The sequence below is a fragment of the Anomaloglossus baeobatrachus genome, chromosome 8, assembly GCF_048569485.1.
Source record: "Anomaloglossus baeobatrachus isolate aAnoBae1 chromosome 8, aAnoBae1.hap1, whole genome shotgun sequence".
NCBI lineage: Eukaryota > Metazoa > Chordata > Amphibia > Anura > Aromobatidae > Anomaloglossus > Anomaloglossus baeobatrachus.
The window spans coordinates 70,651,192-70,674,033 of NC_134360.1; the positions used below are offsets into that span (position 1 = coordinate 70,651,192).

The window sequence follows — 22,842 nt, forward strand, 5'->3', positions numbered from 1 at the left end:
GCCCACATTTGCTCATCACCTCAACACCGGGAAGCATTACATAGGTACTAAAAGTAGAGGTTCTCTACCGTACCCTGGTCTGACAGTCACACAGTAATATCTTCTGATCGATAGCACATTATAGCAGTTGGTTCATCCAGTAATTGATGCCTCGGGGTCCAAGTGCATTTCCGAGTTTATGGTCAAGTATGAAATATAATAGAACTACAATTACCAGAAAAAAACTCCGGGCTCTATCACATTTTGTCAATAAAGGCCATATTTATTTTTTAAAACATCTGCATTTTGGGCGCTGTACCCATTCTTTAAATGACTGAAACAAATGTTTGGATTATTATATTTTAGTGGTTTATGATATTGTGCTTTTATATGCTACCGAGATATTAAGTAAAGCTTACAATCAAGTAATTATTGAAAATCTTCTCTCTCATACCTTCAATATATCTCCTTTTTTAAAACTTAGCTCGTCCTCCCCAGATGCATTGAACTCGTATAGGGCACGGGCCTCCATCCTCCTCTTTGCTAAGAAGTAAAACAGGAAAATGCAGTTAGTGTGAAGTAATCGCCAAACATAAACCTGCCGCCTTTTTAGGAATACTATTAATTACAACTCAAACTCATAAAGATGACTTCATGAAAACCTTTGCATTTCACAGAATTGGCTTCACCGTACCTTTACCCATTGTTACCGAGCTGATAATTAGATTTACTGTATCCACAACATAGCTTTTTCTAAAATCACTTTATAATGTCGGTTTAGACCGTTATTTGTTAGGATCTATACATGCAAAAGATTTTTAATATGGTACTAAAAAACCTGCTGCTAGGTAATCCTCCACCACTGATTGGCAGCTATCTGTCTATGCACATTGTACACAAAGAGCTTGCCAATCAGTAGGCGAGGCGTGGTCACACCAAACCTCCCACCTTTTACAAAAGAGGGGCTACAATTTTGTCCATGCCCCTAACCATACCCATTTACCAAGGAGGAAATGTCAGAGGGGGTATGGTGACAGTGAGGGACATTCAGCTGACCACCCAGGGCAACAAGGAGTGGACTCAAATTCGAAATTGTCCCACTGTATTCAGGACAGTTGAGATCTATGGATTTATTTATTTTTTTGCTCATTCATTCATTCATCATTCAATTTTACTTAAGCTTCACTATAGGAGATATTGCTTTTCTGCAAGATGCAATGTATTTTTTTAGCGCCATTTTCCCAACTACATTTGTAAGATTGTATTCACAGAAGGCGTAAATGCTACATTTTTTTCTGTTCTTTTATATGCATGTTTTCCGCAATACCCATTTTATTTGGTTATTGCAGTTTTGCTGTATTTTTAATGCATCCCCCTTATATGATGAGCTTTTTGTGTAGATGTGAAGCAGTGTTTTTAATGTAGCTTTTTAGCTTTTTTAAGCATAGAAAAGCTTTGATTCTACACTTAACTTACTTTTTTTATTTTTAGATACTTTTTTTAATACAGTTGAAACCGGAAGTTTCCATCCACTCTCTATAAAGACACATCTGCATGATCTTTTCGAATCGAGGAGCAGCCATGAAGAAGATTTCCCAAGAAAACAAAAACAGCCTCATCCAGCTCATCGACAGTGGTCTCACTGCCAAGAAAATTACCAAACTGCATCATGTGATGCCATAACAGTTGTAAGAAAATGAAATGAAGTCTGTCCACCCATTCAAAAGCCAAGAGGTGGACCTCCAGGCAAAATATCGGAGTCAACAAGTTGGCTCATCACAAGGTTTATTAGTTCTAGCGCAACGAACACAGCAGTGGAGGAGGCTCATATGCATTGTAATAGTGAAATCACAGATGTCCATGCAAGCACCATGTGACGCACGTTACACAAGTCTGGAATGGTGGCTTAAAAAGGTGAACAAGCCTCAACTTCAATATTGCCATAAGAATCGTCTCGAGCTTGCAAAAAAGTACAAAATGTGTACAGTAGAATATTGAAAATGGGTGATTTGTAGTGATGAGATAGTCAATAGACTAGGCTCTGATAGGTGCAAACAGGCCTGGAAGAATCAAGGAACATAGTGGCAAACGGATCGAGAAATTAAAGGAACTGTCAAGTTTTGTGGAGGTGGAGGAAACCTCATGATATGGGGGTGTTTCACTTTCAAAGGTGTTGGATACTTGACCAGGATTGATGGTGGTCTCAATGCTGATTTATATGAGTATTCTACAAGAGGAGTTTATTCATATACTTGAGTACTATGGGTATGAAAAGGACAACATAGTGTTCCAGCAGGACAATGACCAGAAGCATATGTTAACAGCTAAAGGTGTTGGATACTTGACTAGGATCAATGGTGCCCTTAATGATGAGCTATATGTGAGTATCCTACAAGACGAGTTACTTTGTACACTCGATTACTATGGGTATGAAAAGGAAGTCATAGTGTTCCAGCAGGACAACAACCCAAAGCATATGTCGAGATTGGCAATGAAATGGCTCAATGACAATGAAGTAGAGGTGCTGGATTGGCCTCCACAGTCCCTAGACATCAACGCAAGAAAACACTTGTGGGTAGAGTTGGAGAAAAAGGTATATACTGTACATACCCAGGTGAGTTGTAGAGTATGCACCTACATTTGAAACATGTAGAAGAGATTGGGATCAGATTTCGGTCGAGACATGCATGATCAAGAGCCCAAAAAGATTTAGGCAGTGTTGAAAGCCAAAGGTGGATTTACAAAATACTGAAAAAATAATAAAAATGTAAAATTTAGATTTTTAGAAGCAAAACAATAAAAAAATGAAGTAACATGACAAGAATCTACATAAGTAATCCGTTGCTAAATAGTTGCAAGTCAAACATATCTGTGAGCTAGCCATGATGATTGTCTATAAAATGTTGGTAGTCTTAAGGGGGCTTTACACGCTACAATATCGTTAATGTTTTATCGTCAGGGTCACGTTGTTAGTGACGCACATCCGGCGTCATTAACAATATCGCAGCGTGTGACACGTACCAGCGACTTTAAGCGACCTCAAAAATGGTGAAAATCGATCACCATGGAGAGGTCGTCCCAAACTCAAAAATCAGTAAGGGTTGTTTTTCGTTGTGGTTCGTCGCTCCTGCGGCAGCATACATCGCTGTGTGTGACACCGCAGGAGCGAGGAACGTCTCCTTACCTGCCGCCGGCCACAATGCGGAAGGAAGAGGTGGGCGGGATGTTTACATCACGCTCAGCTCCGCCCCTCCACTTTGATTGGCCGGCCGCTTAGTGACGTCGCAGTGACGTCGCTGTGATGCCGAACGTCCCTCCCCCTTGAAGGAGGGATTGTTCGGCAGTCATAGCGACACCGCCGACCAGGTAAGTGCGTGTGACGCTGCTGTAGCGATAATGTTCGCTACGGCAGCGATCACACACAATCGCAGGAACAACGGGGGCGGGTGCTTTTACGTACGATATCGCTAGCAATTGCTAACAATATCGTAGCGTGTAAAGCCACCTTTAGTTCAAAGCTGTAGTGGATGTGAGATATGGAGACTGAAAGTCAAAAGTTCAAAACATTGTAACCCTTTTGCTCGTCAGTGTATGTGTGTAAAAATAGCATTTGTTGTCAGACATTTCAACTAGATAGGAGCAGCAAAGCTAAAGCAATCAATTCTAATAGTCCACCAGAGGAAGCATGTTAATGTAGGCACAGCTGCCGTTGAGGCAGCTAATGTATGTGACTTGCAGGACACTTTAACAAAATGTAGCATAAGGCTGGCTAAGGCACGGGGGAAAAATACTTATGCAGGTAACTAGAAAATGGACAGCGGCTTATTCATGTGAGTCTCCAAGTTGAAGCATGTCCCTTCCTTCCTCCTCTTTGTCATATGGTATTTGATACATATTTTGGTACCTTTGTCAGGCACTGCATCTATTGGTATCTACTGGTCATATTTTGTACGTATTATATTTTTATATAGTTATCATGTTTTTCTACATTGTATAGCTGTCATGACTGGAGGTTAATGGGACCTTGCAGGTGAAATTCATTGTTAGCTAAGTGCCTTGATGGACACAGACAGAAGAGGGCCCCTGTGCAAGAACATTATATGGGCCCTTTGCAGCCAAATAACTCAACAAAATGGACAATTCCACCTGCTTCGAAGGTAGAAATGGGCCCTAGTACCTCTTGGGCCCCTGTGCGGCTGCACAGGCTGCACCAATGATATGTCCAACCATGGCTAAGTGCTACCAAGTCAAACCAACAAAGACCACTGCATGAGCAGTGGCAAAGGCACTCTGGTGTCCTCTTTGTCATGGACGTACATCCTCCATTCTTGAAATGGTTTAATTTTTTTAATAAAACCTGTGGCAACTAACATGCACTGAAAGTGATATAATTTTCTACCTATTATTTTACATTATGTTATCAGGTGGTTAAATTAATGGCTAAATAGGTATCCACTTTCGGGAAATTGGTCCCCAAATTCTGCAAAATACCTAAAATAACCAATAGATCAAGTACTCATCCTCTCTGAGTCCGGCTCTCCGCTGCTGCGCTGGTCTCAATGTTTTTACCACAGAGATGATGTCACGTCCACAGTCAGTCACTGAGCTCAGTGGTTAGTGCCTGAAAGAGGACAACCCCTTGAAGGGTAGTCCTGCACATATTATGCAAGTCTCACAGACACAACACACTGTATTCATCACTTACTGCCCAGTAATGTAACTAGTTTGAGGGTTCGATCACACAGGCATATAAATACGCCAAGTGCAATGTAATTTTAAATATAGGATTGCGTTTGCACCAATGTTATTCAATGAGGAAGTGCTAATTTGCAAGCTTTTTCTCAGCTGTAATCAGGCTGAGCAAAAAAAAAAAAAAAAAAAAAAATCGCAGCATGCTGTGTATGGTCGTGTACAACGCTTGAGACTCGCTAATGCAAGTCTATGGGCGTGAGAAAAAATATACGTTATATGCGGTCCAATTTTTACGGATACATTACCATTCTGTAGCATAGGACACTGTCCTGTAAATGAGCGTTGAATAATAGCTGCTGAAAAAAAAAAGAGTTACATACGGATGCTAGGTGAGAAAAAAATTGCACACATTCGCATAGCACTCACATGATATACGGAATATCATACAGATTTTATTCGCCCCACTTTTCTAATTGAAAATCGGTGCAATTGGTTTATACCCAATCAAATTAAACAAGATATAAAAAATACAATAAATTTATAAAATCTCTTGGGTTAATACCCTTAAAATAGTCATCCACAGTTAAACTATGGATAACCTGTGCATAAGATAAGTCATCTAATTCCAGATCGGTGGAGGTCCCATCTCCAAAATCCTATCCCAATATGTAGTAGGTGTAATAATAATAATATTAGCACATACCTCCAATTAGAAATGTAGTATAGCTCTCCTCATATAGCCATGTCTCTTACCTCATGTGCAAGGCATTGGAACTTAGGTTTCAATGGTTACACCTTATCTATATATATATCTATATATATAATTGCCTTATTCTGTCTGTCTGTCTGTCTGTCTGTCTTGCTCCAAAATTGTGTCCTTACGGTGACACAAAGCTGATTGGCCGCTGGGCTCGCCATGGCCCCGCCCCCCGCACGGATTGGCCGCTCGCCCAGGCTGCGCCCCCACACGGATTGGCTGGCCGCTCGCCCAGGCTCCGCCCCCCCACAGATTGGCCTCTCGCCCCGGCACCCTGCAGGCATTGGCAACTCGGCCACGCCCCGCCCCATCACGCAATGCACGCTAGCTCTGGCCCCGCCCCCCTGCATTCCCCGAACTGACACGGTCACGGAGCCACGGCTACCAGGTGAGTACTGTACCCCTGAGAGCCCACATCAGCGTACGCCGCCAAACCAGCCGACACATACCCTCGCATTGCTGGGGCTGGCCGGCGTATGCTGGTGTGGGCTCCCATGCGAGCGGGGGATGAGATGTGCTGGTAACCATGGTAGCATAGTTACCAGCGCATCAAGGTCCTGCAGCGGCGGAAAATACACACACACACGCACATAACAGCACACACACACACATACACACACACACACATCAGATCACACTCACTCTCACACACACCTCACACACACATCACATCGCATCCACACATCAAGGTCCTGCAGCGGCGGAACATACACACACGCACACACATACCAGCACACACACACACACACATACACACACACACACATCAGATCACACTCACTCTCACACACACCTCACACACACATCACATCGCATCCACATACTCACAACATCCTGGGATATCGCTTGCTTCTCGGCGGCGATACTGTGCTGTGAGCTTCCAGGACCTGCCGGAGGATCACATGGCCAGAAGCATGTGGTATCTCCGGATGTTGTGAGTATGAGCGCGTATGTGCAATATCGTCAATGTGTGTGTGAGTGTATGCGATCGGGTGTGTGTGAGTGTATGCGATCGGGTGTGTGTGAGTGTATGCGATCGGGTGTGTGTGTGTGTGTGAGTGTATGCGATCGGATCTGTGAGTGTCGGCAGAGGAGCACGGCATGCTGGAGGAGGCTGGGAGGAGAGAGGCTGATCCTGGGGAAGGCTGGGATGGGGAGGCTGAGAGAAGAGAGGCTGATGCTGGGGGAGGCTGAGGCTGGGGTAGGCTGGGAGGAGAGAGGCTGATGCTGGGGACCGAAAAGGCTGATGCTGGGAGGAGAGAGGCTGATGCTGGGGGAGGCTGAGGCTGGGGTAGGCTGGAAGGAGAGAGGCTGATGCTGGGAGGAGAGAGGCTGATGCTGGGGGAGGCTGAGGCTGGGGTAGGCTGGGAGGAGAGAGGCTGATGCTGGGAAGAGAGAGGCTGATGCTGGGAGGAGAGAGGCTGATGCTGGGGGAGGCTGAGGCTGGGGGAGGCTGAGGCTGGGGTAGGCTGGGAGGAGAGAGGCTGATGCTGGGGACAGAAAAGGCTGATGCTGGGAGGAGAGAGGCTGATGCTGGGAGGAGAGAGGCTGATGCTGGGGGAGGCTGAGGCTGGGGTAGGCTGGGAGGAGAGAGGCTGATGCTGGGAGGAGAGAGGCTGATGCTGGGGACAGAAAAGGCTGATGCTGGGAGGAGAGAGGCTGATGCTGGGATGAGAGAGGCTGATGCTGGGGACAGAAAGGCTGATGCTGGGGACAGAGAGGCTGATGCTGGGGACAGAGAGGCTGATGCTGTCGACAGAGAGGCTGATGCTGGGGACAGAGAGGCTGATGCTGGGGACAGAGAGGCTGATGCTGGGATGAGAGAGGCTGATGCTGGGAGGAGAGAGGCTGATGCTGCGGGCAGAGAGGCTGATGCTGCGGGTAGAGAGGCTGATGCTGGTGCAGTATGGGGGATGGAGCACGATGGGGGGTGCGCAGCATGGGGGATGGAGCACGTTTGGGAGTGCGCAGCATGGCGGATGGAGCACGTTTGGGAGTGTGCAGCATGGCGGATGGAGCACGTTTAGGAGTGCGCAGCATGGCGGATGGAGCACGTTTGGGAGTGCGCAGCATGGCGGATGGAGCACGTTTGGGAGTGCGCAGCATGGCGGATGGAGCACGTTTGGGAGTGCGCAGCATGGCGGATGGAGCACGTTTGGGAGTGCGCAGCATGGCGGATGGAGCACGTTTGGGAGTGCGCAGCATGGCGGATGGAGCACGTTTGGGAGTGCGCAGCATGGGGGATGCAGCACGATGGGGAGTGCGCAGCATGGCGGATGGACCACGTTTGGGAGTGCGCAGCATGGGAGATGGAGCATGATGGGGGGTGCGCAGCATAGGGGATGGAGCACGATGGGGAGTGTGCTGCATGGGGGATGGAGCACGATGGGGAGTGCGGAGTATGGCAGATGGAGCACGTTTGGGAGTGCGCAGCATGGCGGATGGAGCACGTTTGGGAGTGCGCAGCATGGCGAATGGAGCACATTTGGGAGTGCGCAGCATGGGAGATGGAGCACGATGGGGTGTGCGCAGCATAGGGGATGGAGCACGATGGGGAGTGCGCTGCATGGGGGATGGAGCACGATGGGGAGTGCGCTGCATGGGGGATGGAGCACGTTTGGGAGTGCGCACCTCCCCCCAACACACACACACACACGCGCGCGCACTGCACAACACACCACACACACACACACTGGGAACCACAAACAACTGCCCTACACAGACACCCACACACACAGACAACGCTGCACACACACAACACCCAACACACAAACACCGCGGCACACACAAATATACGCACATACCGCACAACACACACATTGAACAAAACATACCTCCCCCAAAACACACCACACACACACAAACCGCGCAACACACACACAACGCTACAGACACACAGCGCTCCACAAACAACGCAACACACGCAACACACATACAACACCGCTCTCACCCCCCGTCACACCCAGATAACACCCAGAACATGTACAGCGCCCTACACAAACACTTGGTAACTACACACAACAACATCTATATATATATATATATATATATATATATATATATATATATATATATATATATATATATATATATATATATATATATATATATATATATATATATAACAAAAATCATACATGAACTACACAATACGTAAATTCTAGAATACCCGATGCGTAGAATCGGGCCACCTTCTAGTATATAAGATAATAGCAGGGACTAAAACTTAACTTTTAATAATCCAGATAAAATTGTCAATATTACAAAAGTGCAGTAAAATTGCCAAATGGCTATAAATTGAAGTGGTCTCACCCAGATGTTCTCCAGGGACAAAAGGACACACCGATCCAGGGTTGATCACAAGCGGAAAAGACCAGGGTAAAGCATTGGGAGATGGTGAGATATAAACCCTGTCATGCCCCGTGCCAATGCTTCCGCCCTGACAAGGGCAGCGCCCAAATGAGCTGTCTGCCCCACAACCAAATAAAGAAGCGTTCTCCCAACGCGTTTCCCTCTAAGTGAAAAGAGTTCTTCAGGGGAGATTAAAGAACCAATTGGGCATTATCTACCTGCTTGCAGGTTATTGCTGTTACACCTTCTAGTATATATATAATTGCCTTATTCTGTCTGTCTGTCTGTCTGTCTTGCAGTACACATGTGCAGGGAGGCGGCATACGCTGACGCCTTGCCCGCTCAGCCCCTCTCCAGCGTACATCGGCTCCCGGTACACATGTGCAGGGAGCCGGCATACGCTGACGCCTCGCCCGCTCAGCCCCACTCCAGCGTACACCGGCTCCCAGTACACATGTGCATGGAGCCGGCATACGCTGACGCCTCGCCCGCTCAGGCCCGCTCAGCCCCGCTCCAGCGCACACTGGCTCCCAGTACACATGTGCAGGGAGCCGGCATACGCTGACGCCTCGCCCGCTCGCCCCCGCCACACATTGGCATGCTCGGCCCCGCCCCCGGCGGACATAACCTTGCGATGCTGGGATCGTGACCGAGCCGCTGTACGCTGGTAACCATGATACACATCGCGTAACTATAGGAAGCGTTTCCCTTAGTTACCCGATGTGTATCATGGTTACCAGCGTACACCTTGTCCCAGTACACATGTGCAGGGAGCCGGCATACGCTGACGCCTCGCCTGCTCAGCCCTGCCCCCGCCACACGTTGCCACGCTCGGATCCGCCCCCGGCGGCCCCAGCATGGAGGATGGAGAAGGATGGGGGGGTGCAGTATGGAGGATGGAGCACGATGGGGGGTGTGCAGCATGGAGGATGGAGCACGATGGGGGGTGCGCAGCATGGGAGATGTAGCATAATGGGGGGTGCGCAGCATGGGGGATGGAGCACGATGGGGGGTGTGCAGCATGGGGGATGGAGCACGATCGGGGGTGTACACCATGGGGGATGGAGCACGATGGGGGGTGCACAGCATGGAGGATGGAGCACGATGGGGGGTGCGCAGCATGTCGGATGGAGCACGATGGGGTATGCGCAGCATGTCGGATGGAGCACGATAGGGGGTGCGCAGCATGGGGGATGGAGCACGATAGGGGGTGCGCAGCATGGGGGATGGAGCACGATAGGGGGTGCGCAGCATGGGGGATGGAGCACGATGGGGGGTGCGCAGCATGGGGGATGAAGCACGATGGGGAGTGCGCAGCATGGGGGATGGGGCACGATGGGGGGTGCGCAGCATGGGGGATGGAACACGATCGGAGGTGCGCAGCATGGGGGATGGAGCACGATGAGGGGCGCGCAGCATGGGGGATGGAGCACGATGAGGGGTGCGCAGCATGGGGGATGGAGCATGATGGGGGGTGCGCAGCATGGGGGATGGAGCACAATGGGGATGCGCAGCATGGGAGAAGGAGCACGATGGGGGGTGCGCAGCATGGGGGATGGAGCACGATGGGGGTGCACACCTCCCCCCAAAACACACACACACCGCCACACGCGCACCGCACAACACACCACACACACACTGGGAACCACAAACATCGCCCTACACAGACACCCACACACACACAGACAACGCCGCACACACACAACACCCAACAAATACCGCGGCATACATAAATATACGCACATACCGCGCAACACACACACACTGCACAAAACATACCTCCCCCAAAACACACACACGCACTCCACACCCACACAAACCGCGCAACACACACAGCACCACACACACAGAACGCTGCAGACACACAGTGCTCCACAAACAATGCAACACACAACGCAACACACATACAACACCGCTCTCACACCCCCCCACCCAGACAACACCCAGAACATTTACAGCACCCTACACAAACACTGGCAACTACACACAACAACATCTATCTATATATATATATATATATATATATATATATATATATATATATATATATATATATATATATATATATATATATATATATATATATTTATAAAACAAAAATCATACATTAACTACACAATACGTAAATTCTAGAATACCCAATGCGTTAGAATCGGGCCACCTTCTAGTATAGTATAAGTTGGATGCGCGTGGTTGTGACCGTGCATACTTAAGCAGCAATGTCCTGCACTTGAGGTAAGTGACATAGCTTTTCAGAGGAAGTATACTACATGTCTAATTGGAGGTATTTGCTAATATTATTATTATTACACCTACTACATATTGGGATAGGATCTTGGAGATGAGACCCCCACCGATCTGGAGTTGATGACTTATCTTATGGACAGGTTACCATAGTTTAGTAGTGGATGATTATTTTAAGGGTATTAATCCAAGAGATTTTATAAATTTATTTTATTTTTTATATCTTGTTTAATAGGATTGGATCTTGAAGATGGGAAAACCCCTTTAAGTATAAGCCGATTAGTGGGGGTTTCTGATGTTGGTCCCCACTGAACTTATATTGGGCATATGGATAGGTCATCAACATTGAGAAAAAGGATTTAATCCTGGCTCCTTGCACTGAGGTTTTTACTAGTGTGTGACTGGTAGATATGTCATATCCATGTACTTTCTATAAATGTATATTATCTGCGGAAAGTGGACTTGTCAATTGTTTTTACAATGGGTTTGGGTACCTCCAAAACCCCCCAGAGGAATTCTCTATTTTCAGCCATGATCCATGTTAGAAATATGAAGCGCTATATCAAGACAATTGGTTAATTGGGGACCAAAGCATTCTTCACTTTTTATAATATTATGTATAGATAATTAGGTTCAGTAGTAGAAAAAGTTGTGACCCAGCATTTGAGATGGAAACACTTTAAGCTTTATTCAGTCCATTTTCTTATATATATTTATATTGTTAACGGCTATGAGGTTGCACCTAAAACGCGTTGCATAGAGGGGTGTATGTGGTGCAGGTGTATTTTTGGAGGGATTGTTACACCTGCTCAGGGTGACGTCCGGGCGCAGGAGAGATGCCAAGCCATGATGTGAATTGTAGGTATCTAGAATCTAATGATTACCATAAGAACAACCACTGATTGGAAGATATTGACTGATGTCGGTTGTAATTCCACTGACTCTTTTTTGAAGTCTCATCTTGTCAAGGACAGAGGTCTTATAATAAAAAGTTAATGTAGAAAGATCTTTATATTGACTTTTCTTGTACAGAGAATTAGTTTTCCTCTAAACTACAATTAATTTCCTTAAACTTTTTAATGTAAATGGATGTTTAATGACTTCAGCTTTGTGCTCTAGCTCAGTATGGAGCGGGCTGGTGCTCTGTTACATGGCTGACGAGAGACCCTCGACAGTAACTGATGTGATCTGCGCTAGCATCAGGTTACCCTCTTTAATACATCTGTTGTAAGAGCGGCATGATGGAGTCTGCCACATCAGATGGCCATCGGCAGCTCACATAACTGCACTCTGCCTCTCAGTAACCATGGCAGCCTGAGGCCTTCTAGACTCTAAAGGCCTGTGTTACCACCATGTGAAATCTCCAATGAAACCCAGCTTATGTCACAGAAAAGCAGTGATTTCACAATACACTGCACTACTTGGGTGATCAAGGGATCGCAGGTTCATGTCCCCTACAAGGACTAATTAAAAATGTAAAAAGCATTAAAAATATGAACTAAAATAAAATAACACTCAGTATTTCTCTATATGTAATTGCCTGAACTAATAGAACATAAACATATTTATTCCATACAGTGAAACAGAAAATAAATCGAAAAGCCGAAATAGTTTTTTTTAAAGGTCACCATACTTCCCTCCAAAAATGCAATAAAAAGTTATTAACCCCTTACCAACATATGACGTACATTTATGCCATATGTCGGCTACCTGACTGATACGGGCTTGGTTTGAGAGCCTGCATCTTTTCTCTTTTCCTGGCTGATGATGGCTTTGATATTCAGCCATCATCTGCCTCTAAGGCCGGAGTCACACTTATGAGTAACTCTCACATCGTGTCACCTGGCACAGCTTGCCACCATCCGGACAGGAGTGGGTCAGCTGCATGCATTTCTATGCAGCTGAGCCGCTCCCGTCAGGAGAGGGTGCGGCTGTGCCGGGTGACGCGATGGGAGACGCACACGGGTCACTTGCAAAAGTCATGGTTGGAACAGATCTCCCCTCCTGTGGCTTTTTTCTGTTAAATACCGATGTTAATATGTGACAACGGCATTCACAGCACTTCAGCAGGAGGCAGTGCATCATTCTCAGCGCCCATAAGTTGAACTGAGGGGTGCCAATGGGTTTCGATGACAGCCGGGGATCTGCTTATCATGACGTTTCTCCAGTGAAAGCCAAGCCTGTAACTGGCGTTCAGACCATGATTTTAGCTAGTGTATATACAGCTGTACTGTGGAATTGTCGTGTATTGCACAACCAATCAGATGATTACAGGTTCAAGTGCCTAAGAGAAATTACAAATACAGTAAAAAGAAAAATGTTTTTAAAAATAAGAAAGAAATAAAAGTTCAAATCACCCCACCCCCCTTTTATTTTATCTCATTAAAAATAAATAAGAAAAAATAAAATACAAATATCAGGTGTCATCGTGTCCGGAAAAGTCTGATCGTCTATCAGAATATAAAATGAATGGTGTAAAGAGAAAAAGAATCTAAGCACCAGATATATACGTTTTTTTTTCAGCAACAAAGTGCAAAAAGAAGTGACCAAAACATTGTATCTAACCCAATATGGTATCAATAAAAGCTCAGGCGCAAAAATCAAGCGCTTACACTACTCCATCCCGTGAAAATTGAAACATTATGGGTTTCGAAAAAAATGGCCACACGAGCACATTTTTTTAGAGTTATAAAATAATACTGCTATACCAGATTCATGGTGGTAGGTCTGGGATGCCAGGATTTCTGTGGCACCCTCCTCAGCAGAGGTAGCCGGCGCATCCTCCTCAGCAGAGGTAGCTGGTGCACCCTCCTCACCAGAGGTAGCAGGTGCACCCTCCTCAGCAGAGGTAGCTGGTGCACCCTCCTCACCAGTGGTAGCTGATGCACCCTCCTCAGCAGAGGTAGCTGGTCCACCCTCCTCAGCACAGGTAGCCAGCGCTCCCTCCTCAGCAGAGGTAGTTGGTGCACCCTCCTCAGCAGAGGTAGCTGGTGCACCCTTCTCAGCACAGGTAGCCGGTCCACCCGCCTCAGCATAGGTAGCCGTTGCACCCTCCTCAGCACAGGTAGCCGGTGTACCCTCTTCAGCACAGCTAGCTGGTAGCCAATGCACTATATCTGATAGCACAGCCCTAAAAATTCACAATGATGCCAACATGCTGCTAGCTCTACATTCACAGATGTTTCTTCTATTGGAATATGAGTGCACCTGTAACAGAGAAAGAGACTACGGAAGGGGTTAACATATCCTCCTGTTGCATATGTAGGACCTGGCTTTCGGCTTTTTGTCGTTCTGCCACAAAATCTATGTCATGGGAGAGTTTGCGAAAGCTCTTTATTCTCTATTCAATTTGATCCGAAAATGTTTTAGGAACATTGTCCCCTTTCATTAGGGGATGAGTATCTTTGCCCGAGCCCCGGGGCCCGGCAGCAATCTATCCGAACGCCTGGTGCCTGATTAAACAACCATTACTGACGTCTATTTTCTGCCCTATTCTTTCCCCCCTCCTTTTTCGCATGACTTCTCCAGAAATGTATTTATGCTCATGAGGACAGCCGGATCCTTTCCCCTGGCTTTGATTAAGAGGCTGAGAAAAGAACGGTTAATGAGCCCGCCCTAACGAGCACTGATCAGTTTGCTCTGAAAACCTGATGTGTGCACGCTTCACTGAGCCCTCAATGTCTGAGCGAGCTGAAAATGAAAGATTAAAAGAGGCGGGTTTATATAGCGGCGAACAATGCCTTTGCTCCTCAGTGTGAAACTCTGCTTACAATACAATAAGGTCCATTTATCAAGCCAATTGTTAGGCTGAAGTGATGGAGCGGTAATTGTATCAGGTATTCAATTCTCAATATTTCACCTGTCTTCTTTTATTATAATTCAGAGCAGTGATTGGTAAAGGAAATTGAAATAGTGCGCACATACTCATGGTGCACAAAGTTTAGAGAATGTATTTTAAAAATGAGTAAAAGTCATATTGGAAACATTAGATTTACGGTATTCTCCTTGTGTTTCTCTATTTCATCTAAATTAAACGGAACCTATCAAGTGAAAAAACGCTATTAACCTGCAGATATGGGGTTAATCTATGTAGTGCCTGGCCCCGATCCTGGAGCGCAACCCCCGCACACTCCCACTCACATGCCTCGGCGGGGGTGCCGCTCTCCTCAACTGTCTGGCGGTCCCAGGAGTCCCGTTCCTGCCCCCCGGGACTCTTCCTGCTTCCAGGCCACATGCCGGCCTTCTATGAGAACCCATAGGGTGCATGCGTGGTCATGACCCCTTTCTTAAGGGGCTGGCGTCCTATTAAGCGGAAGTGATCCCTGAGGTCAATGATCACCCTGAAGGCATATAAGACTGCCTCCCCTTAGTGTGTTGCTAGTTCTCAGGTCCCATACCCGCTACTGTGTCTAGTTCAGTGTTTCGTATCCTAGTACCAGTGTCTTGTTCTGTTAACCTGTGTCTATTCTTAGAGCCTGCTTGCTTCCAATACGTCTGTGCTGCCACGGCCAAGTTTCCATCTCAGTTCTGCCACGTCTGAGTCTTCACATCTCTGCCGCCACGTCTGAGCACACCCATACCAGACATCAAAAACTCAACAGTCCATTAGAGCCGACTCCACTGGTACTGTCTGTGGTGTATTTAGGCCCCCTGGGGCTACACCTCCTCCTGGGGAGACCGGTGCAAGCCCAGTGGGTCCACTCCCGGATGCTCGCCGCCCCTCGGCAACCTTAATAATCTACAGGTTGATAGCACATTGAAACTGCCCGGCGCCCGCACTTAAGGCTCCACTGTCGGGAGGAAATTAACTTTATTTCTCTCTGCAGTGCTCGGCTTCTAGTAAAAAGGTGGTGCTGGCGCAAGTTCAGTCACTGCTTTGTGTATAAAGATTGTAACCACACCCCTGGCACTGACTGACACCGCCTCAGCATTAGGCTCCTGCTGTTAGTCAGTGTGGGGGGCATGGTTACAGCCAACGCTCACTATACAGTAAGAAGAGACTGAACCCGCAATGGCACTGCCCCTCTGACTGAAAGCCAAACCCCATATCTGCAGGTTAGTATTTTTGCTCGTGATAGGTTCCCATTAACGATTTGCAGATCAGGTCACTTGTTCACTTAAAGGGAAACTATCTCCTATTACTAAGATAGTGTGTATGGGAATTACTTTTCCAGTTCAGGACCAGGCCATTTTACTTATTACTGACCAGGCACATATTCGGGTTTTATTGTACATGTGCTTTAACTGCTCTAATTTTTTTTTTTTCCTTCAGAAATTCAAATAATTTTTCCCTCTTCTTTTTCATGATACAAGGGGTTTTAATTTTTTGTATTCCTTTTTTTTGCTGATATTAGGGAAAATTGTAAAGAAAAATAGGAATCTGATGGGCTGCCAACAAGTGTTGAGACTGGCAGTGTTTCTTATTTTTGTTTTATTTTACTGTTGTTTTAATTTAAGTATTTCTTCACTTACTTGTATTTTGTACACTGTGCCCCCAGATTTAAAAAAAAGAACCCTTTTTATGGAGCGTTTGAACATATTAAAAATATTTATTGCTGATTTTCACTGTAACTTTGGCTGGTATATTAGCCCCAGTTACAGGAGAAATTCAGCTTGCAGTCTTCTTCTAGGATGCTTCTGCTCCCTTCCTACATCCTACATCCAGTGATCACATGATTACTTGGTGTGGAGGAGGAAACATCATCATTGCATTCTAACAGCACTGTTTCAGATTTGGGTACACAGCAATCAGTGCAGCAAACATGATAGTAAATGCTTGCCTTCTCTGTGAGGAGTCTGGCTGTGTCTGACAGTCAGATCCCCACCCCCACAGCTGCATGATCTCCTGAAATATGCATAACATACAGTGATATTTTATAATTACAATAAAAGAGGGAAAGCCAGCACTGCTTGAGAATGGCATGCAACAAATAAAAAGTGTAAATTCACAAATTATTCCAACTGTACTATAATGAAAAATGAGATTTTTAGCAAACAATTGATCATTTTTTTGAGCAACCCCTGCCACGTCAAGGCAAATCTCAATAGGAGGGTCCTACTCTATATTTTAAATTTTCATTGTGCCATGCGGCCTCCTAATTATATTAAAAGCAGAACCATATTGAAGCAACACATTTACCTGTAACATATCAGAACCGCTTCCATGTTGCAAAGAGAGACGACTGCGAATAGAGGCAGCCCAGGTCCCAGCATCTACAGCGAACTCCATACACGCCGGGACAATGTCAGATCTGGCCCTCACAGTGCCATACCAGCAGCCATGAATGAAGGCGGAGCAGACCCAAGTAAATGGTGCCTAATTAACAATGCCTGTGGAAAAGGGTGAGGTGCTTGAGTGTGAACAGCCACCAAGATTAATTTTGATAGAAACAGAAGGAATATACAAACCAAAACCAGGTGTGCGCGGCATGGTGGGGGTCAGCCACTGGACAAATAAGTAACAATACAGTTGGAATAATTGTGAATTTACACTTTTTATTTGTTGCATGCCATTCGCAAGCAGTGCTGGCTCTCCCTCTTTTATTGATGTTTTATAATGTCAGTGCAGAGTAAAGTGTGCACCATTTGGATGTTTTTGAGCACCATTTACATTTTGCTATAGATGTGTCGCGGGCGGAGGAGGGGACGCCGCGCTCTCCCACTGCTCGGGTCCGGCTGCCGCTGCGGCTGCTGCAGCCTGCTGCTGCTGCTCGGTGGCTCGAGCGATGGGCCGGATCCCGGGGACTCGAGCGGCGCTCCTCGCCCGTGAGTGAAAGGGGATTGGTTGTGGGGATAGTTTATTGTCCGTGACGCCACCCACGGTTGTGGTGATTAAGTGGACACCACCGCTGCTCTGCCTGGGGAGCCCGGGAGTGATGGTATGGAGCAGCCAGTTGTTGATTTGCCCCTCCGTGGGTAGGGGGTTTGGTGGTCCCGGGGCCCAGTGATGGGGTTGGTATGGTGGACAGGCGGGTATGGGGCCTGTGGAGGTGCAGGGGCGCAGGGGCAGCGCTGTGCCGCATGGCACGGAGGTACTCACTCAGCCAGTAAACACGACACAGTTCTCGGTAAACAAACGGCTGGTTGGACGGGTCCCTCGGACGGTTACGGTGCTGATGTTCCCTGCAGTTAGCGGTGATGGTCTCTTCCCTGCACCTATGTAAAGTCTTTTTTGGTAGCAATGGGTTCCCACCGGTTACCCGCTCCCCGACCTGGACATGAGCCGGAGGAGCCCCTCTCTTGCCCGCAGGCGCTGGCCCTGGGAAACTGGTGCCTTGGCGGTGGCGGTGTCTCCCCTTAACGGTCGGACTGTTGCCTTCAATCGGGACTTGGTTGTTAGGAGACAGAGGTCCCCTTCACTGACGGATTTGGCAAATTATGGCGACTCCTAGCCTTGCCGGGATCCGAAAGGCCCCTGCCCTGGTGCTGATTGTTCTTCGTATACTGCTCCGGTACCGCTGGGTCACCACCCGTCCGCGGTCCTTCCAGCAACCTCCAAGCAGTCCCCCTGCAGACTATCACCGCCGTCTGCTGACCTTGCTGTCTCAGTCTGGGGCACACACCCGGACCAACTTCAGGCTTTCTTAACTGTTCCTTTTCTGTCGCCACTCTTACTGTCCTCCTTTACCACTTCCTTCTACTTCACTCCCTCAAACTGATCTGTCTCTCAGACCCTAGTCTGACTTCAACTTCAACTCTCTCTCATCTCTGCCTGGTTTTCCCGCCTCCAGGGCTGTGAACTCCTCGGTAGGCGGAGCCAACCGCCTGGCCCACCCCCCTGGTGTGGACATCAGCCCCTGGAGGAAGGCAACAAGAATTTTAGGTTAGCCTAGGTGTACCTGCCGGGAATCTGGGGTGCATGTGATGTTGTGACCTGTGACCCCTGGCTTGCCCAGGGCGTCACAGATGCAACCCCTGGACCATAGATTTCCACCTTGACCATACGCAATGTTAAGATGTATGACCTGCTTTATTTGTATATAAGGAGAGAACATACAATCAAGCTGATCGGGGAGGGGAGAAACTAGAAAAGACGACCCAGAAAATAATTCTCCCTGTACCCGACTCTTTCAGACCATGTTTATTGCTGAGTTCTTTGTCATGGGGAAGTTTGTACGACATGGCTCTCCTGACTTCTCTTTCCTTTAAGTTATCTATATACAAATCTATACAGTTTCCTGGAGATATTTCCCACAGCTGTAAGGTCTTGTCTGTGTCACTTAAATTGTGTAAAGAAGGTTCCAGAAGTGAGTAGATGTATTAGAAGCGTTGTATTTTCTATATCCTGCGGTATGTGGAGGGAAATTGTATCATCACGTAAAAACTCAGGTACAAAGCTATCTGATATTGGAAAGGCTCCAACTTTTTTATATAACTACTTTGGCCTACATTTACCAGATGAATAAACTTTGCAGCCCTAGTAGTTTCAGTCTGAATCAATTTTGACAAAATAAAACTGTAAACTTTGCATTAAATTTCAACAGGTTTTAAAAATTCAATTTTTCTGGGTATATCCTCCATGCAATCTTAATCTATATGTGAGAACATTTTCCTGAAATGAAAATTACATAGAATTTCTTTTAAAAATAAGCATTACGTAAATGAATTATCCAGTTAAACAAGTTATCATCTAGATGCATGATAGGTGATAACTAGTGATGAGCAAATCCAAACTGTAATGTTCGGGGATTGTACCGAACTCATAATGATGGTGTACCCGATCCTGAACACAAGCTTTCCTGGGAAGCTCGGGTTACAGTTCGGGTCCAGGGGCTGTAAAAAAGCACATTATTAAAAAACATTATGATTATACTTACAGGTACCGCGACACGTCCTGCAGACCCGCTATCTCCCGGCCGCTTCTGCTTCTGGGTCCGATCATTAACTTCCGGGGGTATTCACTGCACTGCTATCACTCAGCAGTCTTCGGCTGTTTTCTGCCGTGTCCTGATAACTTACTGATCAGTGGGAGTTTGACCTCTTGGACTCGCACACTTACGGCAGTTAAAAAATTGAGCTGCATGAAGGATGTCCGAGCACCGCTCCATTCATTCTCTACGGGGAATGCCAAAAAAAACTGAGTGCAGAACTTGGCATCTCCATAAGAAATGAAGATAGTAGCTTTTAAGCATACGCACTATGGCTCCATTGTAACTGGGATACAATTGCCACATTCTGCCATTTCGTGTGGTCGGATTCCGACTGATCAGTAAGTTATCACCTATCCAGTCGATAAGTGATAACATGCTTTAACTGGACACCTTCTTTAATGTAATGATACACTCCAGTAAAAACGCATGGTCTCTTTTCAGGGCTCTTCGATAGACAGCACCACTCATAGTGCTGATGTCTATGTGGCACATTGGCCTTTGGACCACCTCAAAACTAGTCATCATCTTCAATAATTAAGCTTTGGATAGTAGTGATATCTACATCACAATAGCCCTTATGTGATAAAAGGAAGTGGTGCAACTTCAATTATTTTTTATAAGTAAAGTCATTTTTAAAAAAAAAAACTATATAAATATCATTAGATTAATTTTAAAAGGCGTCTAATAAAAAATGTGGCGCCCTGGACTAGCCAGTTCGTCACAGGTAACACACCCCCACACCCCCACCCCCTAGACAGTAACATTAGCCAGACACAAAACCCTTGTTGCCTCCCTCCAGGGTCTGATGTCCACACCAGTTTTTTGCTTTTTAGTTTAATTATTAGTATATATTTTTTCACTATTTTGCATATGACCAATTTCGGGGTTCTTATTCTTGTTCTAGTCTTTTTCTTTCTATGTGACTTACAACTTGCTTTAAACTTAAAATTATGATTACAAGGTTTCCACAACACTGATAGCCCTCAATAGAGAGATATATATATAAGCAAAAAACTGAAAAGGAACTTGTTTTGCAATAAATGGCTATTATAATAGCATTCTGATGCTGTGCAGCTACTGTACTGAACTTCATTCCCCAAGGCAGCCTCCGGTTTTCAGTCACATGGGTGCAGCTCACCGCTCTATGCAAAGTGTGCGGCAGCTGTAGCCCTGACCACCAGCTTAGCAGTGTATCAGTACAGAGCTAGTAGAATAAGGTTTATGGCACACTTGGAATTATTGGTACTCAAGAAGGGTTCAAACCCATCATTAGATACAAGAAAACTTGGCACAGCAAGATTGAATCGAAGGACTTTATTATACAGACAATCCAAAAAATGTAATATTTCGACCCCTATATTTGGGTCTTCATCAGACACAATATATATATATATATAATTACATATACATACATACATACATGTATATATGCAGCACGGTGGCTCAGTGGTTAGCACTGCAGTCTTGCAGCGCTGGGGTCCTGGGTTCAATTCCCACCAAGGACACTATCTGCAAGGAGTTTGTATGTTCTCCCCGTGTTTGCGTGGGTTTCCTCCGGGTTCTCCGGTTTCCTCCCACACTCCAAAAACATACATTTAGGGACCTTAGATTGTGAGCTCCAATGGGGACAGTGTTGCCAATGTATGTAAAGTGCTATGGAATTAATAGCGCTATATAAATGAATAAATTATTATATATATATAGTTCTTCCAGCATAATTTTCTTAATGATACTGATCAGAATGAAAGTCTTGCAAGCATTATAACAACAGCGGCCAGCAATTTGTGTGACTGAAACTTACCGTATTTTTCGGACCATAAGACGCACTTTTTCCCCCCAAATGTTGGGGGAAAGTGGGGGGGTGCGTCTTATGGTCTGACTATAAGGCTGCGAGTGCGGGGAACGAGGGTGCCGCGGTGGAGCGGGTCATCGGCGGCACGAGCAGGCTGTAGCAGCCTGCCGTGACCACGTGGGCCCGCTCATTACATATGCACGCCCATCCTCCCGCCCATCATCTCTCAGCGAAACCGGCGCTGACAGGTGGGCGGGGTGATGGGCGGGGGGGGTGCGTGCATAATTAGCAGCCGGCCGTGATCACCCCTGGCAACTACAGCCTGGAGTGATCATGTGCGGCTGTATTCACTGCCCCCCGTGCATCATTATCAGCGCGGGGTGCAGTGAATCAGTGTACTCACCCGTCACCGTGTGTGGAGCCGCCCCCCTGCAACATCGCGTATTCCTGTCTGTGCCGGCGGTCAGCTGATCTGGACACTAGCGGCGCGCACCGCGATGACGTCATCGCTGTGCGCGCCGCTAGTATCCACCAGAATCTATCAGCTTACCGCCGGCACAGACAGGAAGACGCGATGCTGCAGACAACGGTGACGGTTCCACACAGCGGCGCTGCAGCTGAGACAGAGATCGGTGCTTCAGGGAGTGAGGAAAGGTAAGTATAAACGTTTATTTTTTTTTTCCTGTGCCACAGGATACACACGCCATTTACCAGGATGGGGGCATTTCATGAGCAGGATGGATGGGGGCATTTCATGAGCAGGATGGATGGGGGCATTTCATGAGCAGGATGGATGGGGGCATATCCTGAGCAGGATGGATGGGGGCATTTCATGAGCAGGATGGATGGGGGCATTTCATGAGCAGGATGGATGGGGGCATATCCTGAGCAGGATGGATGGGGGCATTTCATGAGCAGGATGGATGGGGGCATATCATGAGCAGGATGGATGGGGGCATATCCTGAGCAGGATGGATGGGGGTATATCACGAGCAGGATCAATGGGGGTATATCATGAGCAGGATGGATGGGGGGTATATTATTAGCAGGATGGGGGGTATATGAGCAGGATCATATACAAGGCAGGAGGATCCTTATCAGAATGGGGTACCTTAGTAGAGAATTTGGGGACATTACCCCCATAACAGTGTCAGCAG

The 22,842-nt window shown here is 46.7% G+C and overlaps 1 protein-coding gene across 2 annotated transcripts in view; it reads right to left on the bottom strand.

Annotated features, from left to right (window-relative positions):
* The window catches only part of GRAP2 (GRB2 related adaptor protein 2), a 303,601-nt gene that overhangs the window by 138,850 nt on the left and 141,909 nt on the right, over positions 1-22,842 (bottom strand). For both annotated transcript variants that reach the window (XM_075320845.1, XM_075320846.1), the window contains exon 2: positions 434-522. In XM_075320845.1, coding sequence (XP_075176960.1) covers positions 434-511 — 78 coding nt within the window. In that variant the 5' untranslated portion in view covers positions 512-522. The remainder of the gene's footprint in view (positions 1-433; positions 523-22,842) is intronic.